The following is a 17,602-nucleotide window of genomic DNA, read 5'->3' as shown; positions in this document are numbered from 1 at the left end:
TCTGAGATAAGACTGGAGTATTAGTACATAAACTGCAATCTGTTTACATCCTGCTTCAGGCTTGGAAGTCCTGATTGTATATATCTTGTTCCCAGCAGGATGTGTTCTGGTGGCTTTTATTCAGTACATCATTATTTTACTATTATTACACTTAAATGTTTCTTGCAGTGCATCTTCAATTCCTAAATAGTCCACTGGTTTTCTAATCTGTTGTGCTTGCTAGTTCTCTGAACATACAGCTTAAGTAACTGAGTGTCTGATACTTGAATTGGATGAACTTTACACATCCAGGCTTTTAATAAGGTGGCAGGGTCGATTCTGATGCAGTATCTTGTAATCAGTGGGAGCTGTGTCAGTACTCACAGAGCAGTGCATCTAAATGGTAGTGAAATACTGCATGAGCTGGCTGTTAGCTTAAAACACTGTGATGTTTTGGTCTTTTCTGGGTGTGTATTACTGATGTTTCAACTTGACAAATTTTAGGTTAATGTAGAACAGTCTACATTGTTAAAGCTTAAGGTCCTGGCTTCTACCTGGAGAACTTAAGCTCTGTTCAGGGGGCTGGTTGATCTTGGAAGGCTGACTGATGCGCTTCAGGCAGCGAGCTGAGGAATACATGAGCAGCTTAGTTATTGATCTGCTCCAATAAAGACTGCAGTAGTTCAGCAGGGTGTGCAGCTCTGGCTTCCATTTGCTGTTCTTTCTGTTGGCTGAAGACAGTTCTAACAGTACAGGTCAAGTAACTTGTGTGCTGCCTCAGATTTTTGGGAGGTGGTTCCTTGCTCTTGTGCTATACATAAAGACTTTCTTTTTGTGTGTGGTTTTGATAGTTCTACCTCTCTATGGTGTTAAAACCAGTATGACTTTCCTTGTTATAGCATGGAGTCTTCACTGTAACTGGCTGTGTGCTGTCAAAGTCTAGAAGTCAGACCATGTTTACTTGATGAGGGGTGTTGAAGGACAAGCATAGCCCTTGTTTATGGTTGTTTGTCTATACAACAATGAAGTGATAGCATCTCCTTATTGTTTGTAAACTGCTCTTTAAACCGTATATTTATATATAGGCACAAAGTGTTGTAGTGTTGTATTCATCTGTTGAAGAGCTTTGTAGAACTGAGTATTATTCCCTGGTTGATCCATACAGACCAATGCTTTCTTCTATTAGAAAGCGGGAAGGGGATGGAAGTAGAAAAACCAACTTAGGTTTGTGTACTGAATACTTCAAATACACTCCTGCAGTGTTTTCTGATGTCCATCGTTAAGCTGGGGTGACATTGGGGTTGCACAGCTTGTAGATGCTTTGCATCTCTCTCTGTAAGAGAAAATGTGAAGTGGCTGATCAAATTTAGCTGGTGGCAATTCTTAAGGGGTTAATTTGCAGAAATGAAATCTTTTTTTTTTTTTTTTTTTAGCACTACATGTTACTGTGAACTGCCATAATGAACTGTCACAGGGCTTCTAGAGAACAAGCTCTTGAATATCAAGAGCTTCATATCTACTCCTTGATCACTGCAGATGTAGAGTAAATGAAATGAACTGGCAGGAGTAGTTTGTCTGACTTCTGACAGCCTTACACCAGTGTTAATTTGTGTGCCTCTAAGTCTTTAGGATGGACTCTAAAAAACTGTGATGGTCTGCGAGACTTCTGTTAGCCAAGGAATCTGAAGAAGGTAGAAGAGCAGAAGTGTTAAAAAGATTGAGAAATATTCACTTGTGGGTCTTGCTGAATTATGAATCCTATTTTGGGCTACCAAAACTATTTATGGAACAGTTTTTTTTTTTTAATGTTTGCTTTTGTGGCTTTTTGGTATTCTTCCTTAAGAAAACTGTGACACTGATACTTTTGGGAAGTAACTAGTAGTTAACAATGAAATCAGTTTGAGAACTTGCTGTGAGACCTGGCTTTTGTAGCTTCCAGATCTGTATCAGTGTGGGGAAGAAAAAATAAAGCAGCTCTCTTAATTCACAAGTGCCTGCTTTCACTTTTTGGTCCATGTACTCTGCTATACCTGTTACAAAGGAGTTCTGATGCTGCTTTGTTACACTGGAGCTGATAGAGTTGAGGTTAGCATATATTCAGATAGAATCTTGGAATTATAGACTTCATGTACTGCTGTATGCCGTATCAATTTGTTGCTGTAAGCAGTTAATTTTTAATAGGAATTAAATACAGCATGTTGATTGGTGCTGAAAACATGATTAACATTTACTGTAGCTACAAAGTACTGTTCAGAAGATTCCATGTTGCTGCTAAAATAAGAAGCAGGCATTTGTTTTGGGAGCGTGTTTGTATGAGCTTTTCTGGACACTGGTGCTGCTGTGTATACATAACAGGTATGCTGCACACAGACGAGCACACAGTTAAATATTGGTTCAAATCTGTTGTGTGCGTTGATCTCTCAAAGAATTTGTCCTCTTACAGCAGTAGGTTTTCTGGTCAGCCTATTTCTGCATGTTTGTGAGAGCAGTGAGGCACAGGCAGAGCGTTGGTCATGTCTGCAACATCCTGGTGCTGAGGTGGTGGTAAGGTGAGCAGCTACCTATGAAATGGAAATTAAGGTCATTCAATTTAGCTGTGGCTACCAAAATCTTTGCTTGTGTGTCGTCTTTCATACACATCTGGTATTGCCCACTTAGCTTTAGCTTTAATGGGACTCAGTTGGGTAGAATTGACGAGAAAGTTGAGTAGGATTTAGAAAAACACTGCCTTTAGCTCAGTGCTTCTGTAGGAACGGAGGTTGAGTATGGGCCTCTCTGCTTCCTCGGGCAAGGCATCCACACTCATTAGGTTGAGCTAGTTTCGTGGCCACCTGCCTTTTCAGAAACAAAGGAAAAGACAGAGGTGCTGCCACCAGCTAATGTTATTTAAAAGGGTTATGATTAAAATACTCTTTATTCTGAGGAACTTTACATGTATAGAACTCAAGGGCATATCTGTCTTTTCTATATTCGCCTACTTTCTTGGGATGTGTATTTGCAATACAAAAGAGTGCATGCAGGTGTTCTGTGTTTAGAACAATAATTAAAGTGTTATTACATATTTACTTTAATTCCCTCTTGACTTCAAGTTGAAATTATAATGATGTATGGCTTGAAGTGCCCAGAGGACACTAATATCCATGCTGCATGGAGCAGAGGGGAGGGAAGAGCAGTATTAATTACTAGTTCATCTTTTGAATTTGAATTGTTAGCATAAAACAAGGCTTGCATCAACATTTAATTGGTCTTCGTGGTTGTTACATAGGCATCAAAAGAGATGATCTAGGTACATTTTCATTAATGCAACAAGAAAGTGTACCTATAATGGACTTAATTTGTCTTGGACTTCTTCCAAGACTTTAGGAAAGGAGTGGGGCATGGATACTTGGTTACTGTCAAGTTTGCCACCTTCAAAGGTGGTAGCAAGGCTGAAAGCTTCATTTTGAATCTAATGAAATGATATTATGATGATGCCTATCTGACTGCAGTGTATTGCATTTGTACGCGTCTTTCTAGCAGGCTTTTTTCTGTTATGTCACTGATACTTCCTTCTGGTATTTGCTATTGGATTAACTCGGAGGATTTCTGGAAATTCCCAGTGCTGGCTTCGGATGTGGTAGAGAAGAGAATATCTTAATAGCCTTGAAGTTGTGAGACTATTTAAGGTGTAAATAGCTTTCATGTAAAAGGCAAATATCTATTGAAACTTAATCCCATGACTCTGTTTCTGAAAATGTTTTTTTTGCCAGGCCAAAGGCTGTCCACTGAAATCAGGCACTGGTGGAGAAACATCTGCTGGAGTTGTTACTCTTCTGTATGTAATTTCTGATTTAATCTCTGTTTCTAGTCTCAGTTTAAAAGTACCCTGTGTTCTCCCTACATAGGATGAAAGGGAAGGCTATGACTTGAGGTTCCAGCAGGTTTGCAAGGTTGATTCCCACTGAAATTGTTCTTCCTTGTTCTTTTCTACTCTAGAACTGTCACAGAGAAACAGAATTTTGGAGAGTTTGTACTGGGATCCCTGTGAGGGGCAGGTGCAGTGCAAATTGTGTGCTTGTATGACTGCCCTCAGGTAAACCAGTTAGGATGTTGCTTCTCTTGGTATGGCTGTAGTACAGCATGCCAAATTATATTGTTTTGGTAGCTGTTACACTTTAAATGGCTTTAAATTTCAAATAGTTGGCTTTCCTTCGTTTGATTTCTTCTCAGGCAGAAAGGGAAAGTGTGCTGATTTTATACCCATGCATTGTAGCGTGTATGGAAGAGATGTGACATTTGGTAGAAGCTGTTTTTCTTAATGAGGCCTGTTTTCCTCACTCCTGAATGTTTTGTGGGCCACTGGTCCTCTGTCAGTAGATGTAGGGATCTACCTCCTTTGAAGGTAATGAGTGCAGGCAAAAACCTGCCATGCTTTTTGTTGCAGGCTGCAATGTGTGGGTTTCCTTTACGTGGAAGAAAAGCAGCTTTAGTGAGCTGTTGAATGATACTCATTTTTTAGTAGTATTTTCTGTCTTCAGAGACCAAAAAAAGGGCCTTCTGTGCGTACTTAGTAAAAACTGTCTTTTAAGGTATGTTTTCCTACTGGACGGAGTGTAAAAGTTTGCAAACATTTTCAAGCAGGCTCATCTCTGTAGGTGTAACTTCGAAAGGCTGGTGATAACTTGTGCTTCCCCATCCCTGATCTTTTTGGACTGTTTGCTTCCTGAGGTTGCCAAGGATTCTGCTTGAGGCTCAGATTGTGAAGCTGTGCTGTTTGAGCACTGAACTGGGCTTAATGCTGACTCGGTGCTGCTGGGGCAGATCTGAAGGGCCATCAAGATTTGTCTTGTGGCTGGCTTTATTGGGGCTGCTCAGAGTAACCACGTAAAGTATGGAGGAAAATGCTTTAGAAGTGAAGGCTCGTAATGAGACTTGCAGACTGATAGTCCTGTAGTTTGTAATCTGGAATAATAACAGCAAATTCCTTCAATTATTAGACATTATAGATAGTAGTGGAATGCTTGAGGTGGTTCCCTCAAATTAGGCAAATTTCAGCAGTCTGTGACTTTTCTTTCCCAGCTGTCAAGTTTCAACATTTCTCCAGTTAGCTGATATTTCCAGTCTGCCACAGGTGCTTTGCCTTTGTAACTACCTTACCAGTCATGCTAACATCACCCTTTGTATTGTGCCCCTAACTCCCCTCAAATGCAGACAGTGTTCTGAGGGCAGTGCTACCTCTCTAGATTGGTTCTTGAGAATCATAGAGCGCAAGAGGCCCAGTTTTTAGTGGGGGGAGTGATACCTTGTGCTGCTCCTGTTTGTGTAGAGCTGTGATGCTTAGCTCAGCAACGCACGCAGATGGTATCAAATCAGTTTCTTTTGGAGTAAGTAGCCAGTGCTGGCACCAGTCGTGTATTACACAGAAGCCAGGAGAGATTGTTTTTGACCATGACATAGAGTAGTTGAAGCCTGATGATGAGTTGTCTAGTAATACAAGTTGTTTCTCAGTTCAGCCTTCACCAAGAAATGTACTGAGCTTTTCATAGTTAAAACAGGGATTTAAATACAAAGTGCTGACAATTGTGTGGGGAGGAAATTGCTATGAGATCAGTAAACTTAATATTCTACCTGACACTTGTCAAACTTCATTAAGGTACTGAAGAGTAAGTGCTTGTTTCGTTTGTGCATTTCTCTTACGTGTCCTTGGATGACACCATGTTCTGCTTTGTGCCACCCAGCCTGGAGTTAATTGCTCTTAAGGACCACCTGGGCTACCATTTTCCCAGGAGAAGTTTCAAAAGCCTCTAGACCTCCAAATCTTTATTCTAGTTAGTAACATCTCCCAATTAGTAGCTCCAGCTCAGCTTGTCTTTTTCTTCAAATAGCATTTGTTTTGTGCTGCAACAAGTATAAGGCTTGGTATGGATGTTACCTGCATGATTTGGTGGCTTTTGGAATTGGCTAACTTCAGGTGACAGTACTGCAGAAAGGACAATCTTAATTCAATTAGGTTTTCTCAGATGTTATAGCTTTCAAAGAGGAGTTCCAAGGTATAATTATAAATTGTTTTTTTCGTTATCCCTCAAACATTGCTTGGTCACAATGTGGTTTACCCCAAGATAGGTACTGATGACTTGAGCAGGCCTGCAGGAGCCTACATGGTGAATGCTTCTTAGTAGTGGTCTCTTGTTTTAATGCTAGCTATCAGAAAAAGTGGAATACTTCATCAGCTGCCTGGTTAAAGATGGAGTTGAGGGAACATAAACAAATCCTTATGGATAAGGACTAGGCAAGAATATGTAAGAACTTGGTTTTTTTTGGTTTTTTTGTTTTTTTTTTTTCCAAACAAGAACCTTCATCTAGTTGTGATTGGTGTCAAATGCTTGTGTTAGTCTGCTCGTGGACTGCCAAGCTTTGCATGAAGTGCCTTCTTGTTGTGTTTGTTTTCTGTGGGTTTTTTGTCCCTGAGCATGGCTCCTGTTGGCTTAATTTAATGACCTGGCGTTCTTGTCAAGGCCAGGAATTGTTTTTCTTCAGCATCTCCCTGGCCTTTTGTAATAGAAATCTACAAAGCCACGTACTTCAGTTCTTTCCCTTCCAGCCTGAAGAATTTTGACCGTTGTTTTCATTCTTTGTAGAAAAGTCATTCCCTACTTGGTCATGGCACGCTGAAGCCATGCTGCTTCCCATCCCCTTCTGCTACAGAATTGCTCAGTGACAAGCCACAGTCTGTGGTTTTGTTCCCCCTCTTTCTTTGGCTAGAGCCAAAGTGCCCAGCTGCTCTGAGTCTTAAGTAGTCAAGACATGGATGCGAGTTGGGGACCTGATCTCTTGCTGTACACAAAACTTGTGCTGAGCTTCTGAACGCAGCTTGCTTGGATAGAATGAAGTGGCTCTAATTGAATGAGTAGAGCTGGTCATGGAATCGACTTAAAGATGTATTTTGTGAAGCCTTGCTTATCAAAATCTTCACAGAAGGAAGAACAGTCACAGGTGTCATTAACTGAGGATTTTATGATATGCTCTGAGAATTGGTTCGCATTCAGCAATGTTGAAAGCGTAAATGACAAGATTTGAGATGCTGTTTCTGCCATGTCACTACTGATATTCTTAGTTTTATGAACTACTTGTTTTATTGAGATGTGTACACACGATGTCTAGAGGTAACGCAGACTGAAGGCTCTTGCCATGAAATAGAAGTGTTTCACCAAAACTGATCAGTGGAATAACTGGTATGTTGGGTTAATATTAAACACTGCTTTTTTTTTTTAATCTCTGCAATAAAATGGTATTGCAGGACCCTTTGCACTCAAGGTAACAAAGTATTCTCTGCTTTTTCTTTTTTTTTTTCTCCTTAATTCTGGAGCTCTAAGCAAGAGGTTTGGAAAGTAATCCTAGGTAGTTTGTACAGTTTAGGCTTCAGGGGTGGAACTTAATCTCCTTGAATACAGCAGAGATGTGTGTATGCTGGATTTGGAGAAGGGAAGATGGTCTGGGGTGGGGATGAGTAGCAGATTGCTATAAAAAGCAGGAGTTGCTTATATTCAGCAAGACTAGCAGTAATGCTCTGCACACAGTGCTGAAAGGAACTGTTAAAATAGGGATGGGCTCTTGTAGAACCTTTACAGTTTCCTGTGAGTGGAATAGTAGCTAGCAGCTTTTCTTCAGATAAGCCTTGGCAAGGCTACTGCCTGGGCAGATTTCCTGCAGCTTTTCTAAATGAGAAGCTAATTACTTGCTTTTGGTGCTGGAAGACCTGGCGAGGTATGTGCTCCCTGCTTGCTGGACGAAGAGACTGCTTGGTCTGCAGCTGCTGTCTGGCAGAGGCTGCTGTCAAAGTTCAGGGCCGCTGCTGAGGTTTTTAGGAACGAATAGTACTTCTGAGTCGCCACTTGTTATAATGTTAAATTAGGTTAGGTTTGTTTCGGGAGCTAAACTGCAGGCTTGTAGGTTATTCTGGTGGCTTATCTTCTATTTAGGTGAGAGCTTTGTCTGCTTTGCAAGTGGTGTGAAGTGACTGCTAATGTCTTCCTTTAGAGATCTTTCTCCTCTTGTGAGCTACCTGGAAACGGGCCCTGTTTCTACAGGTCTTAGGTAAGGCTAATACACAATTTCAGATAACTTCAGAACTCTGCAGCTGAAAGTTTTCCTGTGAAATCTGAAGGCCTTTCAGGTTGCATGCAGTGTATCAGTAGGATATGCAAGTGTCTTCAGGTCTTAAAGATCTTCCTCCAGCTGTACTATTGAGTAACACATCGCTGCATCTAATAGTTTGATTACCTCGATGAGAAGCCCACTATGCTCCTTTTTCACAAAAATGTGTGTGCTGTCAGATGCTGTAATACCCCTTTGAGTTCCTTCTTGAAACTGTTTTCGTTTAGATACCTGCAGCCAGTTGTTGGTAGGGTTCCTTTATCCAGTTGCTGGGTTACTTTTGTTAGCTGAATGTGAGTCCTACCTGGGTGTTAAGTATTATCTCTGATTCTGACTTATTCACCTGTTGTTTTTATTTGTGCTCCTCTTTTAGTGAAATGACTCTTAATAGTCTAAACATCTTGATTTCTTCCCTTGCCACCCCCATATGTGCACACATACACACCCCTCTATTTTTGAGCTTGCTTTGTTTGGGGGAGGGATGAGGTGTTCAAGCTCATGTAGGTGGAGATTTGAGTGTGATGGCTAGTAGTGGTGTCAAAAGTACCTTCCCTTTTCTCCCTTCCTCACCTCCCAGGTTTTGTAGGCTTCCTAAAAGAGGGTCAGGTGGGGCTCATCTGTAAACAGCTCCCCTCTAAGAGCAGCAAGGCTCCAAAGCTTGTAAACATTGCCCCGCTTTTGTGACTTGGCCAAGAGGAATATAACTGCAGTAATTGCTCTCAAATGGATGACTTAGAGTTGCTCAATATCTTTCTGTTCTCTGCTGCCGGTGTTTGCAGTACTCCAAACCAGCCTTCCGCAACGCTCCTGACAGAACGTGATTGTTTGGTCCTGGTTTCCTAAGGGAAGGCTTTTTGTTTAGGCCTCACCATGGTACTTCTCAAATGAAAAATGAGGGTTTATAGGAGAGGTCCTTTTACAATTTTGTGTTGGAATGATCTTTGCTTTCGGCAGACAAGTTCTTGCATGCAAGTATGGCTGAAATTTCTGTGAAGCTTCAAAAATGAGCTTCATTTTGTCTTTCCCCTGTATCCCTCATCTGGAAAATGGCCTGGGGAGTGGGGAATGCTTGCTCCTTCTGCAGAGGTGTCTGTCATGTCTTTGTCACAACCGCTTTGAGAAGAGCAACTTGCACACTTGTTCTATACGTCTGCCCTTAAAACTGTGCTGAAGATGGACCTCCTCTGAATCCTTCTCCCTGCCCTTGCAATCTGGTTTATTTATGAGGAAGTTGTAAGGGCTTACAGAGCTGCTGGGGAAGGAAATGGAATATGCTTGCCTTTTAAGTCAGCTTTTTCCATGGCAGGCAGGCTGCTTAGAGGAGGGGGGGGGCGGGTAATTTAAAGGGGGGAGGGGGGGAAAAAGGCTACCAATTTTTTTTTCCCCTCTGTTTTTACTGTGTTTGCTTCGCTCCTGTAGGAAGTCTTTTCTTTTTAAATAAAGAAAATCTGGGAATTGGCCATGCTGGTCAAGAATTTAGAAACATGATCTGAAGAATTATTAGTGACGGCTTAGCTTAACTTCTTTAACCTCAGGAGTTAAATATGAGGCTGTTGTGACCTATTTTTACCGTCAAAGTATTCAGATACTTCAGTTGCTAATTCGTGAGTGAAGTTTGAAAGGAAATGGAACTGATTGGTGGTGAGAGCCTGTGCTTCCAGTATAACAGTCTGCTGGACAGGAAGGTAATGTGGGCTCCAGGTTTGTGTAGGAGCAGTACTTATTTTCTGATCTGTAGCAGGTTATTGATCTCTTGGGTTGTTGTCTGTCTATGGAAACTCACAGGCAAATGTCTCTGATTGGAAATCTTAGTTGAAATCAAGAATGTTAGAGTAAATATGTAATACAGTTAATGTGTTAATTGTTAGATGGTTTTTGTATCACTTTTCAGCTCAATATTTTGTGGCTTTTGGGGAGATTTTGTTTAAAAATAGAAATTCTCTTCCTGATTGAGAGTACTGTCAGAAGATTGGTCATCTTTGTTTAGATTAGAAATCTGACATGTGTCTATCCAGAGAACATCTTTGAGTGTTGATTTGCAAATGCCAGAGTAATAGTTTTTGAAAAGTTTTTGCAAAACCAATATTACAGGTTTTGTTTTCCTCCCCTCCCCGGAGAAGAGGTCATTGGGATAGTATGGGGAGTGTTTTGTTTAGTGTAAGCAGTGGAATAATGCTTTGAACTTGTTTCCCTAGGAAAACAGCTAAAGCAGCGCTGTCAGGATAGCAGAACAGGCTGAAGTTGTATCTTTCCAAAGGGCTTAGCTTGTCTTATTTCACCCCTGTGAAATAGCTCTTTTGCAAATCCATGCTCTTCTTCAGAAATGTGCTGATGTTCTTCTCTGGTAGCCCCCAGCATACTGTGTTCTGATTTAGAGAGCAACAGAGCTGCACTGTGTTGAAATCCTTCTGGGAGGTGAACCTCTCAGTGCAGTACTGCTCACCCCACGTCATCGCTTTCCAAGCTGTGCCATGGTCATTTGCAAAATATCTTCTGAAGTGTACTAGCTGAAACAGACAACAAATACCAATTCACAAAGCTTCCTTTGTGTAGGAGCAGACTAGAATGTTCTGGTCCTACTGGTGAGGTGCTGGTCAAATCAGTCCAAAGCATTAGTGTACAAGTGTACAAGAAATGAATGTGTGTACCATTATGAAGTACTTGTGTGTTTGGAGTGTTCTTAGGGTACTTGCTAGAAAACTGGAATTTTTTGCTGGATTTATGTAGGAACTTTGTACTTTTATAATTAGATCAGAAGATTCTGGGGAGAACTTCACTTTTAAGACAGCCTTTTTTTCCTGAAGGTATTCTAAAGAGTGGGGATCATGTCAGGAGTTTAGGTTCTAAATACGGGTAGACCTTAAACTGTGAGGCAGTTACTAAATTAATGCAGGTTCTTCAGTGGCTCTCTATAAGCACAGCTTAAAAGCACAGGCTTGTGTCAGTGCCTTGTGCTACAGAAGAGTTGCTTGCCTCTCATGCTGACTGACCCTGTGCTGGACTTTCTGTTGGAGTGTGCAGATACTGCTGATGTAAGCCAGTGGTGGAGCTCTTACAAAATGAATGTCTGTTCAAGCTAAAAGTGCTGTTAAATATTTATATCTAGTAGCTTTACTAAGCCTATTGCTCTTAACTCTGGTTATCAAGTAGGGTTACAACATGGGTGAGTGTGTGGATATTGGTTTCCCCTAGTAAATGTTTTTGATAGCTGAGCTGTGACTGGAAAGCTCTCAGTGCAGCATATCATGAGCATATTCAGTGCTTCTTTTTGTACTTTCAGCTGTTGTTTTAAAATGAAAGTTTGAAAGAGTTAAACCAGGTCTTGTGTGATACTCAATGCATTATGGGGGGAGGGGGAGGGAGAAGTGTTTTTTGAGCTGGAGGAGCAGGGTTCAGTTTCTTGTTTTGAGGAGCAATAACTGTAACACAACAGCTGTTGCCCTACCACAGATCATAGGGTGGGTTGGTAACCTTACTGTCTCCTCTGCAGGGAGAATAGCTCTGTAATCAGCTGACTTTCTGGATATGTTCTTATGTCTGTTGGGGGTGTTTGGAGGGTGGCTGAGCTGTTTTGGCTGAAACTGATTTTTCAGGTAAACGTGTGTTAGTCTGAAAATACTCCTTGCTGTGATTTGACTAACATCTACACTCTGAAGTGTGACTAAAAGCCCTCCTTCAGTGTTGCGGCTCTGTATGCTCAACTTTTCTCATCAGTAGAGTGTAAGTGACCTAGATGGAGACAGGGAAATCAAAGATATAGGATGCCAGTTTATGAAAGGATATATTGCTGTGTCTTGATTGTATATATTCCTTTTAGGCCTTGTATAGATGGCCACCTGAGTCCTGATCATCCCCAGCTGGAGTGCTTGAGCTCAGGTTCATGGGACCAATGACTTGCAGAGCATTTTAGAACCTGTGCACTGTCTCTTTATTCACCCCTTCCTGTGCACGTTGGCACTCAATTTCCCACAAACACTCTACCACTTTACCTAAAGATAGAAGTCTGCTTTCAGATGGAATGATGGGAAGGCATAGTTGATCAAAGCATCAAGTCCAGCATAGGTTTTTACTGCCTTAGGCTGTGTGGGCAGTTGGATGCAGTGGCTGATTTGCAGCAGGAAGGACCAGCCCTTACGTAAGATGAATAAGTGGACATCTGGAAGCACTTGAGCACTTTCGTACTTCTAATAAAAATCAGTGGAGCATAGGAAGGTTGAGGGGTGTGTTATGAAATCAGTTGTTAAATGCAGGAGAGGTGGATATAGGACTTTGAGTCATGCATAAGTCTCTGCAGGATTGTACTTAGAATACATTTTGGATTTCATACCCAAATTAAGCAGACTTAAAACTGCCAGAGGACAGCATTAGGGTAATACTATGTAGTTCTTACTTTCTGATACTATTCACTTTACGTTTATTTCTCAGGCAGCAATTTTGAAGAAGGTAATTAGTAGTATTTTCAGACTACAGTAGGATCCTATCCTGCCTCCCTAAATGCTGTGTTGGGGGTATAATGTGGGGGGTGAAAGGAGGCAGCTACTGAAGTGCTACAGTACCATTTCTTTAAAAAAAAGTGAAATTGTCTCTTCTGATCAGCTGCTCTTTGAGCTGCTTTCTTCCAAAGGTGGCTGTAGCTCCAGTGTGTCTCTGTCCAGTGTAGTTGCTGCTGAGCTTCCTTCAGTGCGCTGTGACTATTCGCCGCTACAGCGTTCTGCATTCCAGTGATTCCTTCCCTAACGCCTGAAGCTAAAAGTCCAGAAGAAACGTTTTCTAAAGGGCATCGTCTGTGACTTATATGTTAAAGTGATAAAAGAATAGGTGCTCGTTTCAGGACACTGCAAAGAGGATCACCGTTGTGGTTGCAGAGGGCCTCTAGCAGAGCGCCCTACTGATATACAGCACAAATCCTAAACACATGAAAAACTACTGAATTCTTACCTTATGCTCTTAACATGTTCTTTATTTCTCAGCTGCCTGTTCCCAGGTCCATATGAGTTCATAAATTGCTTTTAGTCCTTAAGTTCTCCACACACAACCACTTGGTTCTGCTGGATTTAATGAGTTTCAGGGTGTTTTTTTGTGTGGCTTACCTCTGGTCTCCAATCACCAAGAGGTTTATATGAGGGTTTTAGGACAGTGGAGCAGTAACTGTTACTGGTTTTGAATGTATGTGAGAAACTTGATTTTAACTTGGATGAGTTGGAAACTCTGAGCTGAAGTGCCTCACAGCTGCTCTTGTTAAACAAAAAACACATAAACATTGCATCTGTGTGTAAGGTAATTTTTTTCCTAAATAATCTTAGTATCTAAATGTCAACATGTATGCTGCATAGTTGGTCATAAAACCGAGGAAGAATTACTGAAGCCTTGCTTTAGTGAGATAAAGCTGCTTAGGTTTAAAACTGTCTGAAGTGATACTTCCCATCTTTTTCTTGAAAAGTCTACTACTGTCTTTATTTCATTTTATTTCTTTGCTTTTGGTTCTGAGTTGTTAGTCTTAAATTTCCTAGCTATTTCCCAAAGTTCAGAACCCTTCACTTTGTTCAAACCCTTTAGGGATTCTTCTAAAAAAATTTCTGTGGCTAAACAAAGCTGGGAATTAAGAATTAAACGCAGTGGGAGGAGAAAAATAATAACTTGTCTGTTGGTGTGTGGGGGAAGATGTTTTTGTTTTGCTGCTAGCTTGCTTTGCCCCACAATTTTTAATGCTTTATATTTCAACTTTTTGGGAAGATGCCTTCAAGGACTTTCACATGACATTGGAGTAGTGAAATTTCAAACTACTTTCAGTTGGCTCTCTTACAGTAATATCTGCTTATTCCAAATCAGTGTTTGTGGCATATAATTGTGTTTTTTGTTATCTAATTGGTATCTTATTTCTTTTCAGAGATCGTTCACACTAGTACTAGAAGCATGGGATTGGGATAATGACACAAAATCTGGTGAGTATTTATATAAACTTTCAGCTTTCACTTATTTTGTGTTCTTTGTAGACAGATTAGGGGAGAATGGTTGGTTGTTGCCATCAGACTTCATTCCAAATCAATCTGAATGCAAGCATGCAGTCTAAGTAAAGGGTATATGCAAATCACAGCAGAGAAGCATATAGTAGCATCTTTGAAAAGTTACTGCTGAAAAGAAGAGGAATGGACCCTAGTAAATGGGGAATATAATACATTATTTTCAATTTCAAAAGCAGTCTAAAAGTTCTGGTAAGCCCTTCTTTCCTTAAGGGAGGCAATCTGTGCTGTAGAACCTCTTCAGTTCATCCATCACTGCCTTCTGTTGTAACTGGTGATCAGATAAAGGTAGGCATTCTTGTTTCCCATGAGGAAAATATTCTGGATGTTTTTGAAAGTTATGTAAATTGTGATGTGTTTCTTCTCTACTGCTGAAAGTTGCCTTCTTTCTGGTCTGTAAACACTAATCCTCAGTGTCAGAGCAGGGTATTCTTTTAAAGAAAAAACAGGATTACTGCCTAAATGCTTGAAAATAATTTGAAGGTGTTGGTTGCTGTAATATTGCTAAAGTAGGATTCCAGATTGAACCTGCTCATTGGTAATGGCTTAAACGTCTCAAAATAATGTGTGGTTGCAAGTGAGCTTCAGATTTTCTGTTGTTAATGACTATCTAATCTTGACTGGGGCTATCACAGAAAAAGCAAAGTGTTTGGACATGGAGATAGCAAAGATGTGTCTTCTCTATATTCTGTTCTCGACTGCTTCACTGACCATCCCTATCAAGATGTATCAGGCGTAACATTCTAGCTTTGTCCACTTTTAAGGCTGTGTTAGCATTTCAAGGTCCCTTTCCTTGAAGACTGGGATCAATCCCACTTGAATTTCCCTGACAGACTTCTCAAACTAACAGATTTTCCTAATGTACTGTGTCTGGTGAGTAAAGTGATGATGAGTTTCTTCCTCAATCCTCCCTCTGCTACAATTAACCAACTTGTCTTGTTCTCTAGCTTCAATCTTTCCTAATAAATGTTTTCTTTAGATCTCTGGTAATTCATGTTGCTGCAACCCTTTATTGATCCATAGCTTACTTCAGTGGCAGTTTCCAAAGCTGGGATTGGTATTTAGAATGAGATCTTATGTGCCGAGCAGAGTAAACCAAAATGTTGAATAAGTGTAGATATCCTACATAGCAGCAGTTCAGAGACATTCATTTGAGTGCTTTTTCAAAAAGTACTGCATGAAGTTCACTAGCTTCAGAAGCTTCCAGCCTGGGAATAATTTGTCTAAGGCAGCTGGTACAGTGCATATGGAAATATCCATTCCCAAGTTCTAGATTGTTAATGGGCTCAGATGGTATGGAGGGAGGTGAACATGAAAATGCTATTCTGCAGAAAAGGAGGTGCATATGTACTTCAGAGTTGATTTTATTTTTTAACTTGTATCCTCCCACTGATGTTAATTTTTTTCCTCAGCTTCAGAATAACAATGTGTGATGTCTTCGCAGTTTCAGTGGAAGTTCTCCTTCAAAAAAAGGCTTCTGTGAATAATAAGTCAATCTCAAATTACAGTTTAGGTCTCTGAGAAACTGCTAATGAAAGGTGAAGTAGCCTTTTATGTAGGTTGCCAGACAGGTGCTATTAACATGTGCTGCATCTGGAGCTTAGTGAGGCTCATGAAAATTTTTGTAGGCCTGTAATTTGACAGAGGTCTAGCTAAGTACATGTTGTGAGGCTAAGTGTTTCACTAGTCTGTTCACCAATTCTGTGAGATTTTCTCTCTCTAAGAAGCAACCTGGTCAGATTTACAAGGGAAAACCTACTGGGATACTTCAGTTGGACAGATGAATCAGAATGCACTTGTAAGGGAGTAGAAAAGCACCGTAGCATCTTTACCAGAGAAGAGACAGTGTCTTTCTGCATCCTAGAGCCATGAAGGGACGATCTTTGGAAGGCTGAACTCCCTATTGTATACTGAATGCTGAGCTGATCTGTGGCTCATATTGCCTCTTCTTAAGGAGGCTTAAAATGTTTGCTTTATCAGTCTCTTTATGGACTGATGAATGGTTCTGAAGTCAGGTTGTATTTTCCCATGAGGGGGGTTAGCATAAGGCTGACAGTTAAAGTGCTTGCACTTGGACTTTTCAGTAGGTATTTAACAAAGAAACGTATTCTGGAGACAACTTTGAAGGTTTCAGAACAGTTATGCTTCCCTCCCTGTATGTGCTTGCATCATTCTTCTTTTGTGCTCACAAAAAGCAAGCTGAGACTGCTTATAGCAGATCTATGAAATACCCATCTCAAGGAAGAAGTCTGTCAGAGTAAATTTATTCCCCGGTATTTATCATAAAGTGCAAACCATTAAAAGGGGCTTAAATATGGATTTGCTCCTGTGCTTTCCTCCTCTGTGCAGCAGCATTGGCAGAACTGCACGGAGCCATGGGCTGGAGGGAGCTTGTGGCAGTGTAGTGTTACTGCTTGTTTGCTTTGGGAGTGTGGAGGAGGGGGGAGAGGAAACTGGCCTAGATACAGAGTCAATGTGAAGGGCCTGCTTTCTGTCATCTGTCACAGTGGTGCTTGCTACTTTCCAGGTAAGTCATTTGACTTGGCAGACTTGTAGTTATATAGCAGAGGTCTTGGCAGTGCCTCACCCACTGCTGCCATTACGAAGCAGGCTGGCATCTTCACTGTGAAGTAACTTTCCATTTGAGTACATTGAGTCTACTGTGGGGATGTAGTGATTGCCTTCCTCTTTCATCTTAGTCTATAAAACACTGATCTGCCCTTGCAGCTTTAAAGTGATTGCTTGAAAGAGGCTGAAAAGGCTCTTGAGGTGGGCACTGCCTGTTCACTTAGGCATGGAGTTTGTGGTAGCTGTTTGTCTCTTTGCAAACAGCTTCCAGCAGCATTTGTGTCGCCTTGGAAGTGGCCTGTGAGTGTATGGCTGCTGCTAACAGTGATTGTGTTAGAGTGAGCCTCTTAAATATAGCCAAAGATAAGGATTCCTCTTAAACTGAGTGCTTTGGGAGTGGTAATTAGAGGGAATTTTGAGTTGTCATTGCCTTCTATGTAAGTTTTGGTGTTGCTGTCTGCTTTTTTAGAGATACTTCTAGAAAACATTTTCAGTCAAAGAAAAGAAACCTATTTCATCTGAGGTGTATGATCAAGAGGGTTATATGATCAGATAAGAGGTTATATGATCAAGAGTACTGTGTGCTGCCCTTTAACCAGTAATCAAATTCAGTTATATGGCCTGTTGCCTTTACCAAGGGCTAAACATGCTGTGTGTGTTGGGGGGTGGGTAGCTTAAGCTGAATTGTATGGTAAACCAAATGCAGGGAGCAAACCTGTCTCATACCTGTCTCCTTACATTTCACAACTGTGATAAAATATTTTCAGAATCACTTAAGCATTGTTGAGGAGGAGGGAGAAACTTTGACAGACGTGTTTCCCAATGGTTACATGATAGCTTTGGGAAATGCACTCATTTGGGATGAGTATTAAATCTGGAAGAAAGCAGAATCTTTTATTCTC

The 17,602-nt window shown here is 40.9% G+C and overlaps 1 protein-coding gene across 1 annotated transcript in view; it reads left to right on the top strand.

Annotated features, from left to right (window-relative positions):
* JAG2 (jagged canonical Notch ligand 2) overlaps positions 1–17,602 on the top strand; it is a 59,567-nt gene that overhangs the window by 9,549 nt on the left and 32,416 nt on the right. Inside the window, exon 3 of the mRNA XM_048950238.1 lies at positions 14,000–14,054. Coding sequence (XP_048806195.1) covers positions 14,000–14,054 — 55 coding nt within the window. The remainder of the gene's footprint in view (positions 1–13,999; positions 14,055–17,602) is intronic.

This window comes from Lagopus muta, chromosome 6 (assembly GCF_023343835.1).
Source record: "Lagopus muta isolate bLagMut1 chromosome 6, bLagMut1 primary, whole genome shotgun sequence".
Taxonomy (NCBI): domain Eukaryota; kingdom Metazoa; phylum Chordata; class Aves; order Galliformes; family Phasianidae; genus Lagopus; species Lagopus muta.
Note: the sequence above shows the minus strand (reverse complement) of the source record. Positions and strands in the feature narration are given on the sequence as shown.